We start from the raw sequence: 20,033 nt of genomic DNA on the forward strand, positions 1-20,033 counted from the left end.
GAATGGCCACAGATTAGGAAACTGGGCAGAGAAATGGAATACAGTGTTGAGAAGTGTATGTTCATGCACTTTGGTAGACGAAATGAAAAGGTTAGTTACTTTCAAAATACAAAAGAAAACTGAAGTGCAAACAGACATGGGGGTCCTAGTGCAAGAATCCCTAAAGATTAATTTGCAGGTTGAGCCTATCGTGAGAAAGGCAAACGCGATATTAGCATCCATCTGAAAAAGAACAGAATATAAAACCAAGGATCGATTGTTGAAACTTGATAAAGCACTGGTGAGGCCGCACTTGGAGCATTGTGAACAGGTTTAGGCCTCTTAACTTCGAAAGGATTGTGCAGAAGCTGTATAGGGTTCAAAGATTGTTCACGGAACTGACTCCACGACTGAAAGGCTTGTCATATGAACAGCGTTTGATACCTCTGGGCCAGTATTCACTGGAATTCAGAAGAATGAAGAGTGACCTGACTGAAACCGATCGAATGGTGAAAAGACTTGGTAGAGTCGATGTGGAAATGATGGTTCCTCTGCTGGGATAGTCTACGAGCAGATAACACTCCCTCAGAATAGAGGGGCGTCCTTTCAGAACGGGGTGAGCAGGAATGTATTTTGCGAGGGAACATTGAATCTGTGGAAGTTTCTTTCTTTGCCACAGGTAGCTGTGGAGGCCAAATCTTTGTGTATATTTAAGACGGAGGTTATTAGGTTCTTTATTGGTCAGGGTATGAAACTATGTGCTGAGAAGGCAGGAGATTGGGAATGTCAGGAAAATTGGATCAGCAATGAAGAAAGTGCGGAGCAGACTCGAAAGGCCAAATGGCCTAATTCTCCTCCGACATCGTATGGACGAAGGGAGATAGAACATAACATCACGGGATCTTGCTCTTTGGAATCAAATGTTGAAACATTTTCCTGAACCTCCTTTTAACCCTCTCTATTTCTAACGCATCCTTTCTCATGTTAGGGGCCCAAACCTGCGCACAATACTCTAAGTGACGGAGGAAAGGGAGGTTGGCGCACAATAGAAAAAGCTTGGAGACAGTGAGATAGGGAGGATAGGCAGGTGATAGACAAGGGACACGCTCAGTCCGATGGTTTGAGTTGTGTCTATTTTAATGCGAGGAGTATCATGAATAAAGCGGATGAGCTTAGTACATGGATTAACATTTGGAGCTATGATGTTATGGCTATTACAGAGACGTGGATGGTGCAGGGGCAGGGATGGCTACCTCAAGGGCGTGAATTTACATGTTTCAGAAAGGATAGGGAGGGAGACAAAAGAGGTGGGGGCGTGGAACTGCAGATCAGAGAGAGGGTCACGGCTGCAGAAAAGGACGAAGTCATGAAGGGTTGTCTACGGAGTCTCTGTGGGAGGAACTTAGGAACAGGAAGGGGACAATAACTCTACTGGGTGTTTTTATAGACCACCCAATAATAACAGGGAAATGGAGGAGCAGATAGGGAGGCAGATTCTGGAAAGCAAAAATAATAACAGGGTTGTTGTGGGAGATTTTAATTTCCCAAATATTGATTGGCATCTCCCTAGAGTGAGGGGTTTAGATGGGGTAGAGTTTGATCTGTGTGTCCAGGAGGGTTTCTTGACACAGTATGTAGATAAGCCTACACGAGGAGGGGCTGTACTTGATCTGGAATTGGGAAATGGTCTGGTGTCGGGTGTCTCAGTGGGAGAGCATTTTGGAGATAGTGATCACAGTTCTATCTCCTTTACCACAGCATTGGAGAGGGTTGGGAACAGATAATGTTAGAGAAAAGTTTAATTGGAGTAAGGGGAAAAACGAGGCTATCAGGCAAAACTTGGAAGCATAAATTGGAAACAGATGTTCTCAGTGAAATGTACGGAAGAAATGTGGCAAATGTTCAGGGGATATTTGCGTGGGGTTCTGAGTAGGTACATTCCAATGAGACATGGAAAGAATGGTAGGGGACAAGGTGCGTAGTGTACAAAGGCTGTTGTAAATCGAGTCAAGAAGAAAAGAAGAGCTTACGAAAGGTTCCATAAACTTGGTCATGATATGAATATGGAAGATTATAAGGCTAGCAGGTATGAGCTGAAGAATGAAATTCGAAGAGCTAGAAGGGCTATGAGAAGGCCTTGGCAGACAGGATTAAGAAAAACCCCAAGGCATTCTACAAGTATGTGAAGAGCAAGAGGATAAGATGTGAGAGAATAGGACCAATCAATTGTGACAATAGAAATGTGTGTATGGAACCGGAGGAAATAGCAGAGGTAATTAATGAATACTTTGCTTCAGTATTCACTGTGGAAAAAGATCTTGGAGATTATACGTATGACTTGCAGTGGACTGAAAAGCCTGAGAATATAGATATTAAGAAAGGGGATGTGCTGGAGCTTTTAGAAAGCATCAACTTGGATAAGTCACCGGGTCCGGACGGGATGTATCCCAGGCTACTGTTTGAAGCGAGGGAATGGATTGCTCAGCCTCTTGAAATGGTCTTTGCATCATCAACGAAGACGGGAGAGGTTCCGGAGGTTGGAGGGTTGCGGATGTTGTTCCTTTATTCAAGAAAGGGAGTAGAGATAGACCAGGAAATTATACAACAGTGAGTCTTACCTCAGTGGTTGGTAAGTTGATGGAGAAGATCCTGAGAGGCAGGATTTATGAACATTTGGAGAGGCATAATATGTTTAAGAATAGTCAGCATGGCTTTGTCAAAGGCAGATCGTGCCTTCGGAGCCTGATTGAATTTCCTGAGGGTGTGACTAAACACATTGATTAAGGTAGAGCAGCAGATGTATTGTACATGGATTTTAGCAAGGCATTTGATGAGGTACCCCATGCAAGGCTTATTGAGAAAGTAACGAGACATGAGAACCACGGGGACATTGCTTTGTGGATCCAGAACTGGTTTGTCCACAGAAGGCAAAGGGTGATTGTAGACGGTCATATTCTACATGAAGGCCGGTGACCTGTGATGTGCCTCAGGGATCTGTTCTGGGACACCTACTCTGTGCGATTTTAATGAATGACCTGCATGAGGAAGTGGAGGGATGATAAATTTGCTGATGACACAAAGGTTGGTGGTGTTGTGGATAGTGTGGAGGACTGTCAGAGGTTAGAGCGGGACAGTGATAGGATGCAAAACTGGGCTGAGAAGTGGCAGATATAGTTCAACCCAATAAGTGTGAGGTGGTTCATTTTGGTACGTCAAATATAATGGAAGAATATTGCATTAATGTTAAGACTCCGGCAGTGTGGAGGATCAGAGTGATCTTGGGGTCTGGAGTCCATAGGTCACTCAAAACTCCGACGCAGGTTGACTCTGTGGTTAAGAAGGCATACCATGCATTGGTCTACATCAATCACGGGATTGAGTTTAAGAGCCGAGAGGTAATGTTGCAGATATACTGGACCCTTGTCAGACCCCACTTGAAGTACTGTGTTCAATTTTAGTCGCCTTACTATGGGAAGGACGTGGATATCATAGAAAGGATGCAGAAGAGAATTACAGGGATGTTGCCTGGATTTGGGAGCACACTTTGTGAGAATAGGTGGAGTGAACTCGGCCTTTTCTCCTTGGAGCGACAGCGGTTGAGCGGTGACCTGATAGAGGTGTATAAGATAATGAGAGGCATTGATCGTGTGGATAGTCAGAGGCTTTTCCCCAGGGCTGAAAGGGCTCGCACGAGAGGGCTTATTTCAAGGTGCTTGGAAGCACATACAGAGGAGATGTCACGGGTAAGGTTTTTACGTAGAGAGTGGTGAGTACGTGGAATGGGCTGCCGGCAGCGGTGGTGGTCGCAGAAACGATAGGGTCTTTTAAGAGATTCCTGGATGGCTACATGGAGCTTAGAAAAATAGAGGGCTTTGGGCAAAGCCGAGGTAGTTCCAAGGTATATGTTCGGCAGAGCTTGGTGGGCCAAAGGGCCTGTACTGTGCTGTATGTTTTCTATGATTCTATATGTTGCATAATCAGGACTTCATAAATTCTCAAGAGTTCATCATTCCTTTTATATTACAGTCCTCTTGAAATGAATGCAGAGATCGCATTTGCTTTCTTCACCACCGGCTCAGCCTGTATATTAATATGTAGGAAACTACACAAACTCTCCCAAGTCTCCTTGCACCTTTTTAAAATTATTTTTGGCCCAGCTTGTCCATTATCTCCACACAACTAAACTGGGAAATGTATTATTATTTTACAGACAATTTCTTCACTGTCTATTACATCCCATCTCGGTATAATCCACTTATTTGCTGCTCTCGTTTGCCATATTTTCATCGGTATTCTCTATCATTACTATCAGTGCCAAGCACCCAGTCGCTTTCCCTGCAGCACCTGGCGAGTCTCAGCCTATATTCAGAGAGACAACCATCTGCAATCTCTGTCTTCTACTTGACCCTACGCACCTTTCCCTTTTGGACCAGCCTTCCATGCAGAATAATTTGATTAGACATGACCTGCCAGTCTGATCAATAAGCCCAGTCTTTCGAAATACTATCAATTCCATTTCGTAAAATACCTTCCAAGGACATACCCAAGACTGATGTCAGGATCGCGTGCATATTGTATCCCTTCGAGCCTTTCTAACACAATTGTGGAAAACCAGCTCTCCTCCCATCTTCTGGCATATCACCCACAGCTCTGTGCATTTTACATGTCTCTGCCAGATTTCGAGCAGTTTCTGCACTGACCTCCCACAGGGTCTGAGGGAACACCTTGTCAGGCCCTGGGGATTTATCCATTCTAATTCAGCAAGCACTTGTTCTGTAATCTGTATACAATCCATAACAAGGCTAACATTTCCAGATTTCTATAGTCTCTGTATCTGTCTCCGAAGTAAATACAGGCAAACAAAAACATTGAAGATCTACCCTATCCCATTCGGTTCCTTGGCTAGATAGCACGCTAATCTTTTTTGACAGTTAATTGGGCAGTAAGAAACAATACATTTGGCTCAATAAACTATTCCGCCACCAAATTGTCTGTATCCATGGAAATGTGCCCATTACAGTTGTTATTTACAAAGTTGAGAAAAGTGATTCTGGAATGAAAACCTTTATGTATGAGGAGCAATTGGTGTCTCTGGGCCTGTTCTCAATGGAGGGGTGGTGACTCTCGGAACAGGAACCTCAATGAAATCCTGAGGTCTAGATAGAGTGAATAGGGTCAACAGTATTCAACAGTAGGGGAGTCTAGTAACTAAGGTCACAATTTCAATCTATTCAATTGTATCTGTGTACCTTCCCTTCCATCATTCTGTCCAGTAGCAGTATCTGAATTGAACCTGTATCAATGCCTGGGGTTGATCATAGATATAAGCTATTTGCAGACACAAGAATATGATGGAACTTTAACCACTTAATCAAACAAAGAAGTAAACTTTATGGTTATCACCACAATCTATTCTGTGATATTTTTTTTTAAATATCCCATAGTTGCCATTTGGACCGGATAGGTCGCATCAAATAACATGTTTTGATTTTGGAACAGCTTCTGCACTGCAGGAAGTTCTGTAGGGATGGAAATACCAACAGATTTACTGGATACGCCTCGAGATAGGGTTAAAACAGCCACTGAAATTTTAGCTTCCCCATTACAAAATGGCTGAGGGTTCAGTATTCATCTTTGTCATCATGAAACTCAGAGCATGTGAGTTGTTCCTTATTTCCTATTTTCAGTTAGTTCTGCTGATCCACTTCCCCCATCACCAGGGTAACACCCGCCAGAGCTGCAAGGAGTGTTGAACATTTTTATCACTCTCTGGTCACCGCCCCTCAGTGACCTCAGAAACCGGGGTGGATGTCTGGATGCCTTGAGCATTCACTGTACGGAATATATGATGTTTCTATTGCAATAAAGAGATAAAGAATTAATGCAGGGATTGCATTTATGCAAATATCTTCAGAATGTCACAAACATCTTGCAGTCAGCAATATTTGTGATTCACAATGACAAAAACCTGTACTGAGTTTCCAGTGATTTATTTTCAATTTTATATTAAAAGCATTTTCTTATTGTTTCACTATGGGAGATGTGGCGGCGAATTGCATTGATCCAGGTCCCGCTCCGCAATAGGACAATAAACATATGTGCTCAACTCACCTGCTGAAGACAAGTTAAAATATGTTCCCACCCACTGGTGACCCATGGTCCGGGTTCCCCGCCCAGTTAAAGCATCATCAGCTTCTAGGTCTATTATGGGATGGAGAGGAGTGTTAAGTTTAGAACTGGGATTAGACGTCTTGGGAGTGTTGGTGCTTGGGCTATAAGCCTGGGATGGGAACTGGCACAGCGTTCACCTCTGTAATCTGTTCTGTAATCCGTATATAATCTACAAAAAGACTAACTTTTCTGGATTTCTATATTCTCTGTATCTCTCTCCCAAGTAAATACAGACATACAAAAGTCATTGAATATCCACTCCATCCCCTTCGGTTCCTTGTCTAGATACCACGCTGATCTTTTCTAACAGTTAATTCGGCAGTGAGAAATATTTGGCTCAATAAATTATTCCGCCACCAAATTGTCTGTATCCGTGGAAAAGTGCCCATTACAGTTGTTGTTTACAAAGTTCACAAGAGTGATTCTGGAATGAAAAGTTTTATGTATGAGGAGCACTTGGTGTTTCTGGGCCTGTTCTCAATGGAGGGGTGGTGACTCTCGGAACAGGAACCTCAATGAAATCCTGAGGTCTAGATAGAGTGGATAGGGACAAGATGTATTCAACAGTAAGGGAGTCTTGTAACTGATGTCACAATCTCAATCTATTCAATTGTATCTGGGTACCTTCCTTTCCATCATTCTGTCCAATAGCAGCATCTGAATTGAACCTGTATCAATGTCTGGGGTTGATCATAGATATAAGCTATTTGCAGACACAAGAATGTGATGGAATTTTAACCACTTGATGGAACAAAGAAGTAAACTTTATGGTTATCACCACAATGTATTCTGTGATATCTTTTGTAAATATCCCATAGTTGCCATGTGGAGCAGATAGGCCGCATCCTACAATCTGTTTTGATTTTGGAACTAGCTTCTGTACTGCTGGAAGTTTTGTAGAGGTGGAAATACCAACAGATTTACTGGATGCACCTCGAGATAGGGTTAAAACAGCCACTGGAATTTCAGCTTCCCCATTACAAAATGACTGAGAGCTCAGTATTCATCTTTGTCATAATGAAACTTGGAGCATGTGAGTTGTTCCTTATTTCCTATTTTCAGTTAGTTCTGCTGAACCACTTCCCCCATCACCAGGGCAACACCCACCAGAACTGCAAGGGGTGTTGAACATTTTTATCACTCTCTGGTCACCGCCCCTCAGCGGAGAGACAGTGACCTCAGGAGTCCGAGTGGATGCAAGGATGCCTTGAGCATTCACTGTCTGGAGTTTATATTGCAATAAAGAGATAACAAATGAATGTAGGGATTGCATTTATGCAAATCTCTTCCGGATGCCACAAACAACTTGCAGTCAGTAATGTTTGTGCATCAAAAACACAACAACCTGTACTGAGTTTCCAGTGATTTATTTTCATTTTTATATTAAAGGAATTTTCTTATTGTTTCACCATGGGAGATGTGGCGGCGAATTGCACTGATCCAGGTCGCGCTCCGCAATAAGATAATAAACATATGTGCTCAACGTACCTGCTGGAGACAAGTTAAGATATATTGCCAGGCGCTGCTGACCCACGGCCCGGGTTCCCCGCCCGGTTAAAGCATCATCAGATTCCAGTTCTGTTATGGGATGGAGGGGAGTGTGAGTTTCAGAACTGGGATTAGACGAGACACTGCTGAATATTACCAGCAGGAAAGAGTCCTGGGAGTGTTTTTGCTTGGGCTATAATCCTAGAATGGGACTCCAGGATTACGGAACTGGTACTGTTCTCCACAGAGATATTACAACTAAACATATCTTTACCTTCCTCGCTCGCACCCCGCCTTCTTCTTTCAACAGGGACCACTCTCTCAACAATTCCCTTGTTCATTCATCCCTCCTCTCTAATCTCCCTCCAGTCACTGATCCCTGCAAGCGGCCTGAGTGCTACACCTACCCGGACACCCCCTCCCTCACCTCCATTCAGACACAAAACAGTCCTTCCAGGTGAGGCAACACTTCACCTGCGAATCTGCTGGGGTCACCTATTGTGTCCCGTGCTCCCGATGCGGCCTTATTTACATTGGTGAGACCCGCCACAAATTGGGAGACCGTTTTGTTGAGCATCTCTGTATCATCTGCCACAAGGGGGACTTCGCAGTGGCCAAACATTTTAATTCTGATTCCCATTCCGACGTCTCGATCGATGGCCTCCTCTTGTGCCGAGATGAGACCGTCCTCGGGGTGGAGGAGCAGCACCTTATATTCAGTCTGGGTTCCCTCCAACCCGACTGAATTATCCTTCCAGTAAACAAATACCCCCCACCCACTTCTCTATTCCCCACTCTGAACTTTCATTTCTGCTCACCAGCCTATTACTTCCCCCTGGGTCCCCTCTTTCCCTTTCTCCCATTGCCAAATCTCCTATTCTTTATTCTCCAGCCCTTGACCTGTCCATCACTTGACCTCACCGATCACCTTCCAGCTCACCTCGTTCCCCTCCCCGACCTTTTTATTCAGATCACTTCCCCTCCTCCTCAGGAATGAAAAAAGGCTCGTGGCCCAAAATGTTGACTGTTTACTCTTTTCCATAGATACTGCCTGTTATGCTGAGTTCCTCCAGCATTTTGTGTGTATTGTTTGGATTTCCAGCGTTTGCAAGCTTTCTCGCGTTTAAATATGGTAATTACCGTAACAATTATGTCGGCTTTGTTCAGATTTTACCTCCGTCACCCGGCCCGGAATCAGATCCAAACTTCACCATGATCGATGCCTGGTGTCGATAGTAGTTTTACATAACTCCAGCCCTCCGGAAGCGGCCGTTCGGTCTGTTGTGTTCTTGCAGACACGAGGGTTAAACAGAGACACTGAATCACGTGTATGAGTAGTTTCATCTTTCCCCGTTCAGACAGGACAGTGAGATCCAGATCTCTCACGTCCTCTCGGGGGACTGGGAAGTTTATTTCCATCTTGTTTCCATGACTACATCTTGCCAAAATGCTGACAGTGTTTTCCGATGTGTCCCTAGTAATGAGAGAATTATGTCTTGTTCATTTATCCGGGTTTCTCGGAATTGTGTACATTCCCTCCAGAATTTCCGAAGGAGCAACCCGGGCTGTCTAATATTCCCACATGATTAAAATGGGGAATCTTTATTTTGTTTTACATGTACAGAGGTAGAGTGAAAATCGTTTCTTCGGTATTAACCACACAGATCAATACATTACAGCAGTACATTGAGGTAAAACGATACCAGAGTGTGACAACTCATTCTGGTTACAGAGAAAGTGCAGTGCCGGTAGATATGTGGTGCAAGGTCAGATCGATTTAGACTGTGAGCTCCATCTCATCCCGCTGGGGAACATTCAGTTCGCTTATCACAGCCGAATGGACACCATCCCTGAGCCTGGTGGTATGTTTCTGTTTTACTTTATCTTCGCCCTGATGGGAGGGTGAGAAGTGAGAATGTTCGGGGTTGTGGTGATCTTTCATTATGTTGGCTGCTTTACTGAGGCGGTGGGAAGTGTAGACTGAGTCCATGGAGGGGAGGTTGGTTTCTGTGATGTGCTCAGCTGTGTCCACAGTTCTCCGCTACTTCATTCCGTTAAAGGAAGAGCAGTAGCCATGTGAAGATGTGAAGTACCGGGATGGGATACTTTCTGCGGTGAATTGATAAAGTGTGTGAAGTAGAAAAGGGCATACACCAAAGTTCTTATTGTTTGTTCTGGCTTTGTTATATTGGAATCTGTTATCTACTAGTGCGTACTATTATTTCAGGATCTGCGTATTGCTGGAGGACCATCAGAGATCGGCCATGATACCCTTCTCCCATCCGGCTCTATCTACTCACCCCCTGCCCAACTGGTTCAACCTCTGTCCAGCCTGCATCCCATCACCTCAGTGGCATATATCAAACATCTTGTTCAACCGCTGTCCAGCCTGTATCCTACAACCTCAATGATATATATCGACCGTCTTGTTCAATCTCTGCCCAGCCTGCATCCCATCACCTCAGTGACATTTATCAACAATCTTGTTCAACCTCTCTCCAGCCTGTATCCCACCACCTCAGTGATATATATCAACCATTTTGTTCCACCTCTGTCCAGCCTGTGTCCTACAACCTGAGTGAAAAAATATCAACCTTCTTGTTCAATCTCTGTCCAGCCTGTACCCTACCACATCAATGATAAATATCTACCATCTTGTTCAACATCTGTCCAGCCTGTATCCCATTGCCGCAATGATACATTTCAGGAATCTCTCTTTCAAACTTTGCCATCATTGTGAAGTTTTTTTTGGCATCTTTTCCAGGATTTTTTTTTTTGATAGTTAGGACTACCAGAGGTTTAATTCAACACAGCACGTGGCAGATAAAGGTAGCCATTTCAATTTTAGATTCACTGTTACAAACTGGATGCCGTGTTAATCTTTGACAGAATGGAACTCATAGAATCTGATGTTGGGTTTATTATTTTCTTTTTCTGTTTTTTTTTTGCAGTGAGCCACGTCCTCCGTTTCCAGGGTAACAGCCCGTCAGAGCTGCAGCAAGTGTTGCACTTTTTATCGCTCTGTGGTCACCGCCTCTCAGCGTAGAGACAGTGGCCTCAGGAGCAAATGTAACAGAGTGACAGTGGGAGGAAAGGATGCTGTGAGCATTGACTGTATGGGATGTATTACACCAGGGTCAGGATGAACTGAGGAACTAACAAATGGGTTGGGGTGGGGTGGCATTTAAAGTTTAGGGTGTTGCTGATATTTTACAATCAGTTACTATCTGTGCATTAAAATGAAGAGGGAGAGAATACTACAGTTGCAGGAAATTCAAAGTAAGGAGGAGAAAATACTGGAAACGCTCAGCAGATAGGCAGCATCTCGAACAGTCTCATTTCTGAAACTGGGTCTTCCACCATTTGTCCTTTCAGAGATGTAGTCTGATCTACTGAGTTCCCAGCATTTTCTACTTTATAATTTTACATTTTATTCCTGCTACACTGCAGGAAACATGGCAGCCAGCTATGCCGGGCGAGATCCCACACAGCAAGAAGATTGTAATCAAATGTGTTTGGTTTAGCTGCTGGGGACAGGTTGAAGTGTATCCGCATCCTCCATACAGACCGGGGAACCAGCCGGAGCCCCGGCCCCGGCAGAGGGTCATGAGGTTCCAGTTCCACCTTAGTTTGTGAATCGGAAATGGCAGGAACACCCACAGCAAATCGCCGGCATCAAAGCGTCTTTGTATGGGTGATAATATTGGGCTGGTGACTCTGATGATATGGAACTGGCAGTATACGGGCTTCAGTCCAGGTTGGTAATTCGACAGCCGGGATCGGAATTTTCTCAGTCTGCAGTGAACCTGAAGTCTCGGGCGGTTGGACATGGGTTATGGGGAAATCACCGTCTCCACTGCCCAACAGGACAACATATCTGTCAAGTATTTTTGGAGATTATTTAAGAGTTAACTAGGGAGTTTGGTGAATTAGGCCAGTGATGTTGTTCTTCTGAACTTTGGTAAAGTCCGTAGCAAGATCCCACATGGCAGCTGATCTGGAAGGTTCGGTCACGTTGGATTCACGGGGAGCTGGCGAGGTGGATTCACACTGGGCTCGAGAACAGGAAGCAGAGGGAGATGATTGAAGCTGGTTTTAGCGAATGGAGGCCTGTGACGAGTGGGATGTGTGTGTCAGTGTAGAGACCTCTAAAATTCATTATTCATGCCATTGATTTGTATGTATGGCACGATTAGCAAGTTTGAATTGAATTGAACTAAATAGAATTGATTTCTTACATCCTTCACATACTTGAGGATTAAAAATCTTTACATTATGTCTCGGTCGAAATGTGCAACGTGCAATCAAATTAATTTATAATAATTTGTAGTAAATTGAACAGTCCATACAATATAGAGTATACTCAAATCAGCGTGAATTAATTAGTCTGATGGCCTGGTAGAAGAAGCTGTCCCGGAGCCTGTTGGTCCTTGGGAATTGGGATATAAACCGTTTTCTTTTTTACAGTCTAAAGGCCACTGCTAGGTTTTCCAGATCTGCTGGCAAATTGCATGCAACACTTTTACATCATCACCTTTGAAAGTTTTAAACAATTCAACTGGACTCCTGTCACATCCTGTAGCCTTATTATTAGCAACGTTTTCTATCGCCCATTCGACTTCACTTTCCAGAATGTCCGGCCCTATATCGTCGAGGGAGTCACGGCAGGTGTCTTCCTGTTGGGATATTTCCTGTACAATTCTTCAGTATATTTCTGCCATCTCTTTTTGATGTCTTCTGCTGTAAGGGCTTCTTTGTCTTTTACTATAGTTATTTTTGCATGAAATGTTCCTTTGATTTCTCTAATCGTCTTGAATAGATCTCTTGTTTTTCTTTTTCCAATTCTGTTGGATTCTTCAGCTTCTTTGCATTGCTCCTTTAAGTATGTTTCCTTACTTCTCCTTTCTATCTTATTGAACGTTGTGTTTATTTGGAGGTGTTTGTTTCAATCTCCATTGTCCTTCACTTCTCTTCTTTTCGCTGCTCAGCTTCCACAGGAATCTATTTTGCTTTCCTGATCTTTTTTTTGTTTGCAATACTTTTTGTTGGCACCTCTTGTGAAATGCTCCTTGCTTCTCTCCATAGCTCTTCTGGTTTTCCCTCTACCGGCTTTAATCCATGAATCTGTTCTTCACCTCCACTGCTTATTTTTGAGGGATGCTATCACCATCAAACTTTGCTGGTACGTTGGTTTTCCTGGCACTCTTCAGTTTCATTCTGAATATTGCAATATTGCAGCTAATGGTCTGAGATTGTCGTAGGACAGAGGGACCGAGGAGTCTAAGTGCACAGTTCGCTCAAGGCGGTGACACGGGGTGGTGAAGAGATGTTTACCACGCCGTCCTTCAACAGTTAGGGTGCTGAGTGCAGGAGTTAGGACATTATTTAATTTATTTTGTTTATTGAGATACAGTGAGACACGCTGCTCATTTAGTCCCCCAATTTGATCCTAGTCTTGTTACAGGGCAATTTACAATGACCAACTAACCATTAAGACGGTTGGGGGTTGGGGTAGCCGGATCACCTGGAGGAAACCCATGCGATCACGGCGAGAACCTGCAAACTCTGATTGGCAGCGGCGGGAATTGCAACTGGGTCGTTCGAACTGTAACGACTTGTGTTACCACTATGGGGCCGTTGTATAATTCATTGGTGAGACTGTGTTTGCAGTATGAAGTATAGTTCTAGCCGCTATATGTTTGAAAAGACTTGGTTAAAGTGGAAAGAGTACAGAGAAGACTTGCGAGTGTGCTGTCCCAGTCCTCAGTGCTGGAGGGAGGATGGCCACTCTATGACTTTACTCCCTGGAATGTAGGAGACTGAGCAGCGACCTCACAAAGTGTTTTAAATTTGAAGGGCAGAGTAACTGACTCACTCTGTTTTATTTGTGTAATTCAGATCATCGCCAGCAGGTGGTGCTTTCTTCCACCCGGACGGCAGACAAGCAGCCGACAATCAACCAACGTCAGTCAGAGTCAGAATGTACACAGGTATGTTCACTGGACTCTTTCTCATTAAAACTCTGTCATCATGGTACACGCGTAGTCAAATGATCAATAGTTCAGAGGAATAAACGTAGGCGCTAAATGGGCGCAGAAAAACTGTCATCATTGATCCTACTGGTAAAGCGACCTTGAGCACTGGAACAATTCACCAGGCCCAGCGTGGGGAATCACTCTGTGCAAATCTTCACCTGAGTGAAGGGGAAGGAGCTCCTGAAAATACAGTCAGTGTGGGTGAAACTCAGAGAGGAATACAACAGCGGGCAATGTAACAGTCCAGGCAGCAGACAGCCGGTGAAAGAAACAGATGTTTCTTTAGGAAGGGCAATGCTGAATTCTTCCCGGATTTTCAGGTTGTTGCTCAAAGGAGATGAGGGAAGTTTCCCGGTGTCTGTTTTCTGTTGTCGAGTTAAAGAATGTTATATTGTGGGAGAACAGGCTGGGTGCGGGGGGCAATGAACAGGAGAAATTTTAAACAGGGAATCTGGGAGAGGCTACCGAGGCAATGAATGTCCTTGGTGAATAAGGTTAAAGTAAATCAAGAGGGTAAGTAGAGAGGGCAACGCACGCAATGATGGAGGAGCTCACAGGTCAGGCAGCACCTATAGAGGGAAATGAACAATAGACGTTCTGGGTTGAGGAATCTTCAGCGGAGACTTTGTACATTGAGTTCAGTGTTGTCTTGGACACATAAAATAGAGAAGGACTGGAGGAGCATTCTTCTGGGCGAAGGTCTGTGACCAGTAGTCTCCGCAAGGATCACTGGCTCGCTATGCGTCATATGTGATGTAAGTAACTTATTACTCAAAATAATTCTATATATAGAAACACATAGGCGGACTGATTCGTTGATTTACAGACTCGGCGGAGTTGTGTAAATTGGGACTGTTGTCAAAATGTTCAGCATCCAATTAGAAATATGAACGGAGAGACACCAAGTACAGATAGTTCGGGCAAATGCGAGGATTTGAACCTTGGGAGGTCAAGTTCCCGAACGAAGTGTGCAGTGAATGCTGGGGCGATTAGGAAGGCTGATGTATGGACCGGTCTTGTGATGGATGTGCATAGCTTCCTGAAAGTGACAACATAACTGGCAGCGTGCTAAGGACGGGTTGAGGTGTGAGTATGTATTTTTTAAAGTTGTTCTGTAACTGGATAAACTTTGGTTAAGAGACAGTCTCGGTAATGTGCACAAATATGGTAGCCATATCATGAGAATAATGTGGAGGGTCTGGCGAGGGTGCAGACGAGTTTCATCACGATTACAGAATATAATCAGTTACCCAGATTACAGGATATTGGCTGCCAGGAGGGGTCGAACAAACCTGGATTGCTTTTTTGGAGTGTCGGAGTCTGAGGCCTTATCTCAGAGAATTTCATAAATTTACGAGAGGCACAGCACACTTCGATAGTCTGTGACTCAGTGCAAATATCAAGCACTGGAGTGAATAGGTTTAAGGTGAGGGGGTAAAGTTTAAAGGAGATTTAGGACGCATGTTTTCCACAGAGAGTGATCGGTGTCTGGAATGAGCTGCCGAGGGAGGGACTGGAAACAGATACTCAGCAGCATCTGAGAGGCGTTTGAACTCATGAGTAGGCCGGGAACGGAGGGATATTGACCATGTTCCTGAAGATGGGATTGGTTTAAATTGGCATCGTGTCCGCATACACATGGTACACTCTACTATTTTATGCTCTGTGACTGACTACAGATCTGAACTCCGCAATCTCCGCCTTCCTGTCAAATTGTGAGGATCACCAACTGTTCCTGTTGACGAGATTCTACATGGAGCGACTGGAGCAGGCGATTGAGGAGGGTGTGGAGGGAGTCGGCTTCATGTTAATGGCCGAGGATCACTTCACCGGGCGAGACTATCACGTAAGTGGGAGGGATATAGACTAACTGTAGATTCTACTGAATCAATCACGGACCGACAGAACGGGCGCAACGGCACCTCTGGGATATTAAAATCCTGCAATGCTTGTGGTGAGCATCAGGAAAAGAATTTTGGTTTTCAGAAACACTGAACCTTCATTTACCAATATAAGCCTCTGTCCAATTTTCTGAACACATTCACTTTTAGACAGGTTAGGATACAGACAATGATTGAGAGCTGATTTTAGTGCTGTGATACTTGACGGACATTGCAAGTAGACAGAGAACCACTTTACACCATTCAGTCTGACATCACATCATGTTCCCAATGCTCGACCTTAATGGCCATTCACCAGAATCTTTTCATTACCCGCGGGCTTCCCACAAATCTAATATATACTGATTTATTTCTCAGATCATTCTCGAGTCAACCTTCAACCCCATCGTCAATTGAACAGGCAGTGCTGAATATCGTCTCTCTTTTCAACAACTGACGCTCTTGCTTTCGATCAATATCCCAACATGCCTTATGGTTCAGTTACCTTCTGTTTCTTGTCACTGTTCCATTTGGAGTCTCTAATTGCTACAGCATATACTGTTAACACTGGGAACTGCAAAATAATACGATTGAAAATAGTCCAAGAACTGCAGCTAACACGGAATTACCAAGAAACTCCTTTCTAATGGTCCTCGTGTTACTGGGGCGCATTCACCTATAGCTTCGTATATATAATTATCTGGATAGACAGGGTATGATTAGGGACAGTCAACATGGATTTGTGCGTGGAAGGTCATGTTTGACAAATCTTACTGAATTTTTTGAAGAGGTTGCTAGGAAAGTTGATGGGGTAAAGCGGTGGATATTGTCTATATGGACTTCAGTTAGGCCTTTGACAAAGTTCCACACGGAAGGTTAGTTAGGAAGGTTCAATCGGCAGGTATTAATATCTAAGTAGTAAAATAGATTCAGCAGTGGCTAGATGGGAGATGCCAGAGAGCAGTGGTGGATAGCTATTTGTCAGATTGGAGGCCGGTGTCCAGTGGTGTGCCTCAGGGACCTGTACTAGGCCCAATGTTGTTTGTCATATATATTAATGATCTGGATGATGGGGTGGTAAATTGGATCAGTAAGTATGCAGATGATACTAAGATTGGTGGAGCAGTAGATAATGAAGTAGGTTTTCAAAGCTTGCAGAGAGATTTCGGCCAGTTAGAAGAGTGGGCTGAAAGCTGGCAGATGGAGTTTAATGCTGATAAATGTGAGGTGCTACATTTTGGTAGGACTAATCAAAATAGGACATACATGGTAAATGATAGGGCATTGAAGAATGCAGTAGAACAGAGGGATCTATGAATAATGGTGCATAGTTTCCTGAAGTTGGAATCTCATGTTGATAGGGTGGTGAAGAAAACTTTTGGTATGCTGGCCTTTGTAAATCAGAGCATTGAGTATAGGAGTCGGGATGTAATGTTGAAATTGTACAAGGCATTGGTAAGGCCAAATTTGGAGTATTGTGTACAGTTCTGGTCACCGAATTATCTCAACAAAATTGAAAGAGTACTAGAATGTTGCCTGGGTTTCATCTCCTAGGTTACAGAGAAAGGTTGAACAAGTTGGGTCTTTATTCTTTGGAGTGTAGAAGGTTGAGGGGGGACGTGATAGAGGTATTTAAAATTATGAGGGCGATAGATAGAGTTGACGTGGATAGGCTTTTTTTCCATTGAGAGTGGAGGAGAGTCAAACAAGAGGACATGAGTTGAGAGTTAAAGGGCAAAAGTTTAGGAGTAACAGGAGGGGGAACTTCTTTACTCAGAGAGTGGTAGCTGTGTGGAACGAGCTTCCAGCAGAAGTGGTTGTCATTTAAAGTTAAATTGGATAGCTATTCGGAGAGGAAAAGAATGGAGGATAATGGACTGAGTGCAGGTCGGTGGGACTAGGTGAGAGTAAGAGTTCGGCACGGACTAGAAGGTACGAGATGACCTGTTTCCTTGCTGTAATTGTTATATGGTTATATGCTTACCAGACTGAATTTTAGTGAAGAGCCACACGTTATTCCTATCCCTAACATTCCACATGAGACAGCTTGTCATAGTTTGACTTAGCCATAGTCATCGAACTCTACAGTACAACAACAGGCTCTTCGGCCCATCAAGTCCACACTGACCTATTATATGTCAAGTCGCATTGATCTGCACACCGACTAGATACATCCATACCCCTCTCATTCATGTACTTATCCAACTTGTTTTTAAATGTTCAAATCGAATGCAAATATACCACTTCCGACGGCAGCTCGTTCCGGACTCTCACCAGCTTCAGAGGAAGAAGTTCTCCCTCAAATTTTCTTTCATCTTTCCTCCTTGATCCATGACCTCTAATTCCGGTCTCACCCAACCTCAGTAACAGATGCCTGTTTGCATCTACTTTATCTGTACAATTTATAAACTTTTTTCCCTCTATCACATCTCTTCTGGTCCTCCTACACTCTATGACAGTCCTAACCTATTCAAACTTTCCCTATATCTCAGGCCCTCAAGTCCTGACAAAACCTTGTATTGTTTTTCTGCACTCGTTCAATCACATTGATATCGTTCCGAGAGGTAGGTGCTCCCATTGCTCCCAATTAGTCCCTGCAAGATCAAATTTGACATAGTATTCCAACTTCTGTCTTCAATACTTTGATTTATGAAATCCCATATTCTAAAGTTTTTAGCAGGACATCTACCTTTGACAAAACTTTTAAGAAATTTTGGATCGGTATTCCCTGATACCTTGTTTTTACCGCACCGCTCAATGCCCAACCAGTCAATGTCTTAATGTTATCGTGGCTTGGCCTCAAATAGTGCACACTTCACACTTGTCTTCATTAAATTCTATCTGCCGAACTCCATTCCACTTCTTTCCAGCTGTTCCAGGTCCCGCTGCAAGCTCTGATAAACTTCCTCGCCATTAATACGTTGATGTCATCCACAGATTTGCTGACTCTGTGTACCACATTGTCATCCAGAGCATTTATATACAGTATATGACATACAACACCAGGTCCAGTACAGATCCCTGAAGCACACCACTGGTCTAAGACCGCCAGTAAGTCAAGCAAATTTCTACACGAATCCAATATCTAAACTAACTTACTACCATGTCATGAATGCCAAGCAATTTAATCTTATTGACCAGGCTGCCATGAAGGACCTTGTCAAAGGCCTCGCTGAAGTCCATGTATACAACATACACTCACTTGCCTTCATTACTCGTTTGGTAACGTCATCGAGAAACCATAAGACTGGTTAGACAGGATATACCAGGTACAAATCAGTGTTGACTATCCCTAATGAATCCTTGTCCATCCAAATACTCATATCCAGTCCTTCAGAATACCTGCCAATAACTTTACCATCACTAGTGTTAGGCTCATCAACCTGTAATTCCCTGGCTTTTTCTTACAGCCTTTTCAAACACCAGAACAACATTATCTACCCTCCAATACTTCCACATCTGACGTTCTAAATATCTTTACTGGAGCACCTGCAATCTCTGCACTCACCTCAGACAATTACGAAGGAAAACCTTGGGGATTTACCCCCCCTAATCTGACTCAAGACAGAAACCACCTCCTCCTCTGTAATCTGTATAGAGTCCATGATCTCACTGCTGTTTTGCCTCACTCTAAAGACGCTGGTATGTCTCCTGAGTAAATATAATTGCAAAAAATCAATTTTAAATCTCCCCCACCTACTTCGGCTTCATGCACAAATGCCCACTCTGAACTTCAAGAGGACCAATTTAGTCCGTTGGCATATTTTTGTTCCAAATATATTTCATGAAGGATTTGGGGATCTGTTTTCCCTTGTCTGCTAGAGCAAACTCATGCCGTACTTTCACCCTCTTGATTTCCTACTTTAGTAACTCTTGCATTTCTTGTACTCATCAAGTACCTCATTTGATCCTTCGAGCCTATACTTGTGATGTGCTCAGGGCCTTGATAGCTCTAAAAAAACAATGTTCTCTAAACGAAGGTACCCCTGCCTTTTATTCTGTCAGGAACTTTCAAACTCTGTACTTGTGGTCATTTATGCATTTGAACTCTGTACTCTCAAAATATCAGTTTTGGAGGGTTCACACTTACCAAGCACATCTGTACCAGAAGACAACCAGTCCCAATCCACTTTCATCAGATCCTTTCTGGTACCATTAAAATTGGCCTTTCTCCAAATTAGAATCTTAACCCGAGGACCAGACCTATCCTTTTCCATAATGATATTTAAACTAATGGCATTATGATCACCAGATCCAAAGTGTTCTCCTGCACACACCTCTGCCGCTTGCCCTGTCTTGTTCCCTAATAGTAATTCCAGAATGCGCTCTCTCCAGTTGTGACCTGAGTATATTGATTACAGAAACTTCCCTGGACACGTTTGACCTGCACTATCCCATCCAGCCCTTTAACCCAGTGAGTCAGTCAATAAATGGAAAGTCAATTGTCTACCATCAGAATCTTATGTTTCTTGTTTCTGTG

The 20,033-nt window shown here is 43.6% G+C and overlaps 1 protein-coding gene across 5 annotated transcripts in view; it reads left to right on the forward strand.

Moving 5' to 3' along the window:
- LOC140208583 (NACHT, LRR and PYD domains-containing protein 3-like) overlaps nucleotides 1-20,033 on the forward strand; it is a 42,388-nt gene that overhangs the window by 11,164 nt on the left and 11,191 nt on the right. For 2 of the 5 annotated variants that reach the window (XM_072277354.1, XM_072277350.1), the window contains exons 2-3: nucleotides 13,537-13,628; nucleotides 15,353-15,519. In XM_072277354.1, the coding sequence (XP_072133455.1) occupies nucleotides 13,619-13,628; nucleotides 15,353-15,519 (177 nt within the window). In that variant the 5' untranslated portion in view covers nucleotides 13,537-13,618. Of the gene's footprint in view, nucleotides 1-13,536; nucleotides 13,629-14,315; nucleotides 15,520-20,033 lie in introns of all 5 variants that reach the window. The other 3 variants (XM_072277352.1, XM_072277351.1, XM_072277353.1) reach the window with 3 other exon arrangements.

Source organism: Mobula birostris, chromosome 13 (assembly GCF_030028105.1).
Source record: "Mobula birostris isolate sMobBir1 chromosome 13, sMobBir1.hap1, whole genome shotgun sequence".
Taxonomy (NCBI): domain Eukaryota; kingdom Metazoa; phylum Chordata; class Chondrichthyes; order Myliobatiformes; family Myliobatidae; genus Mobula; species Mobula birostris.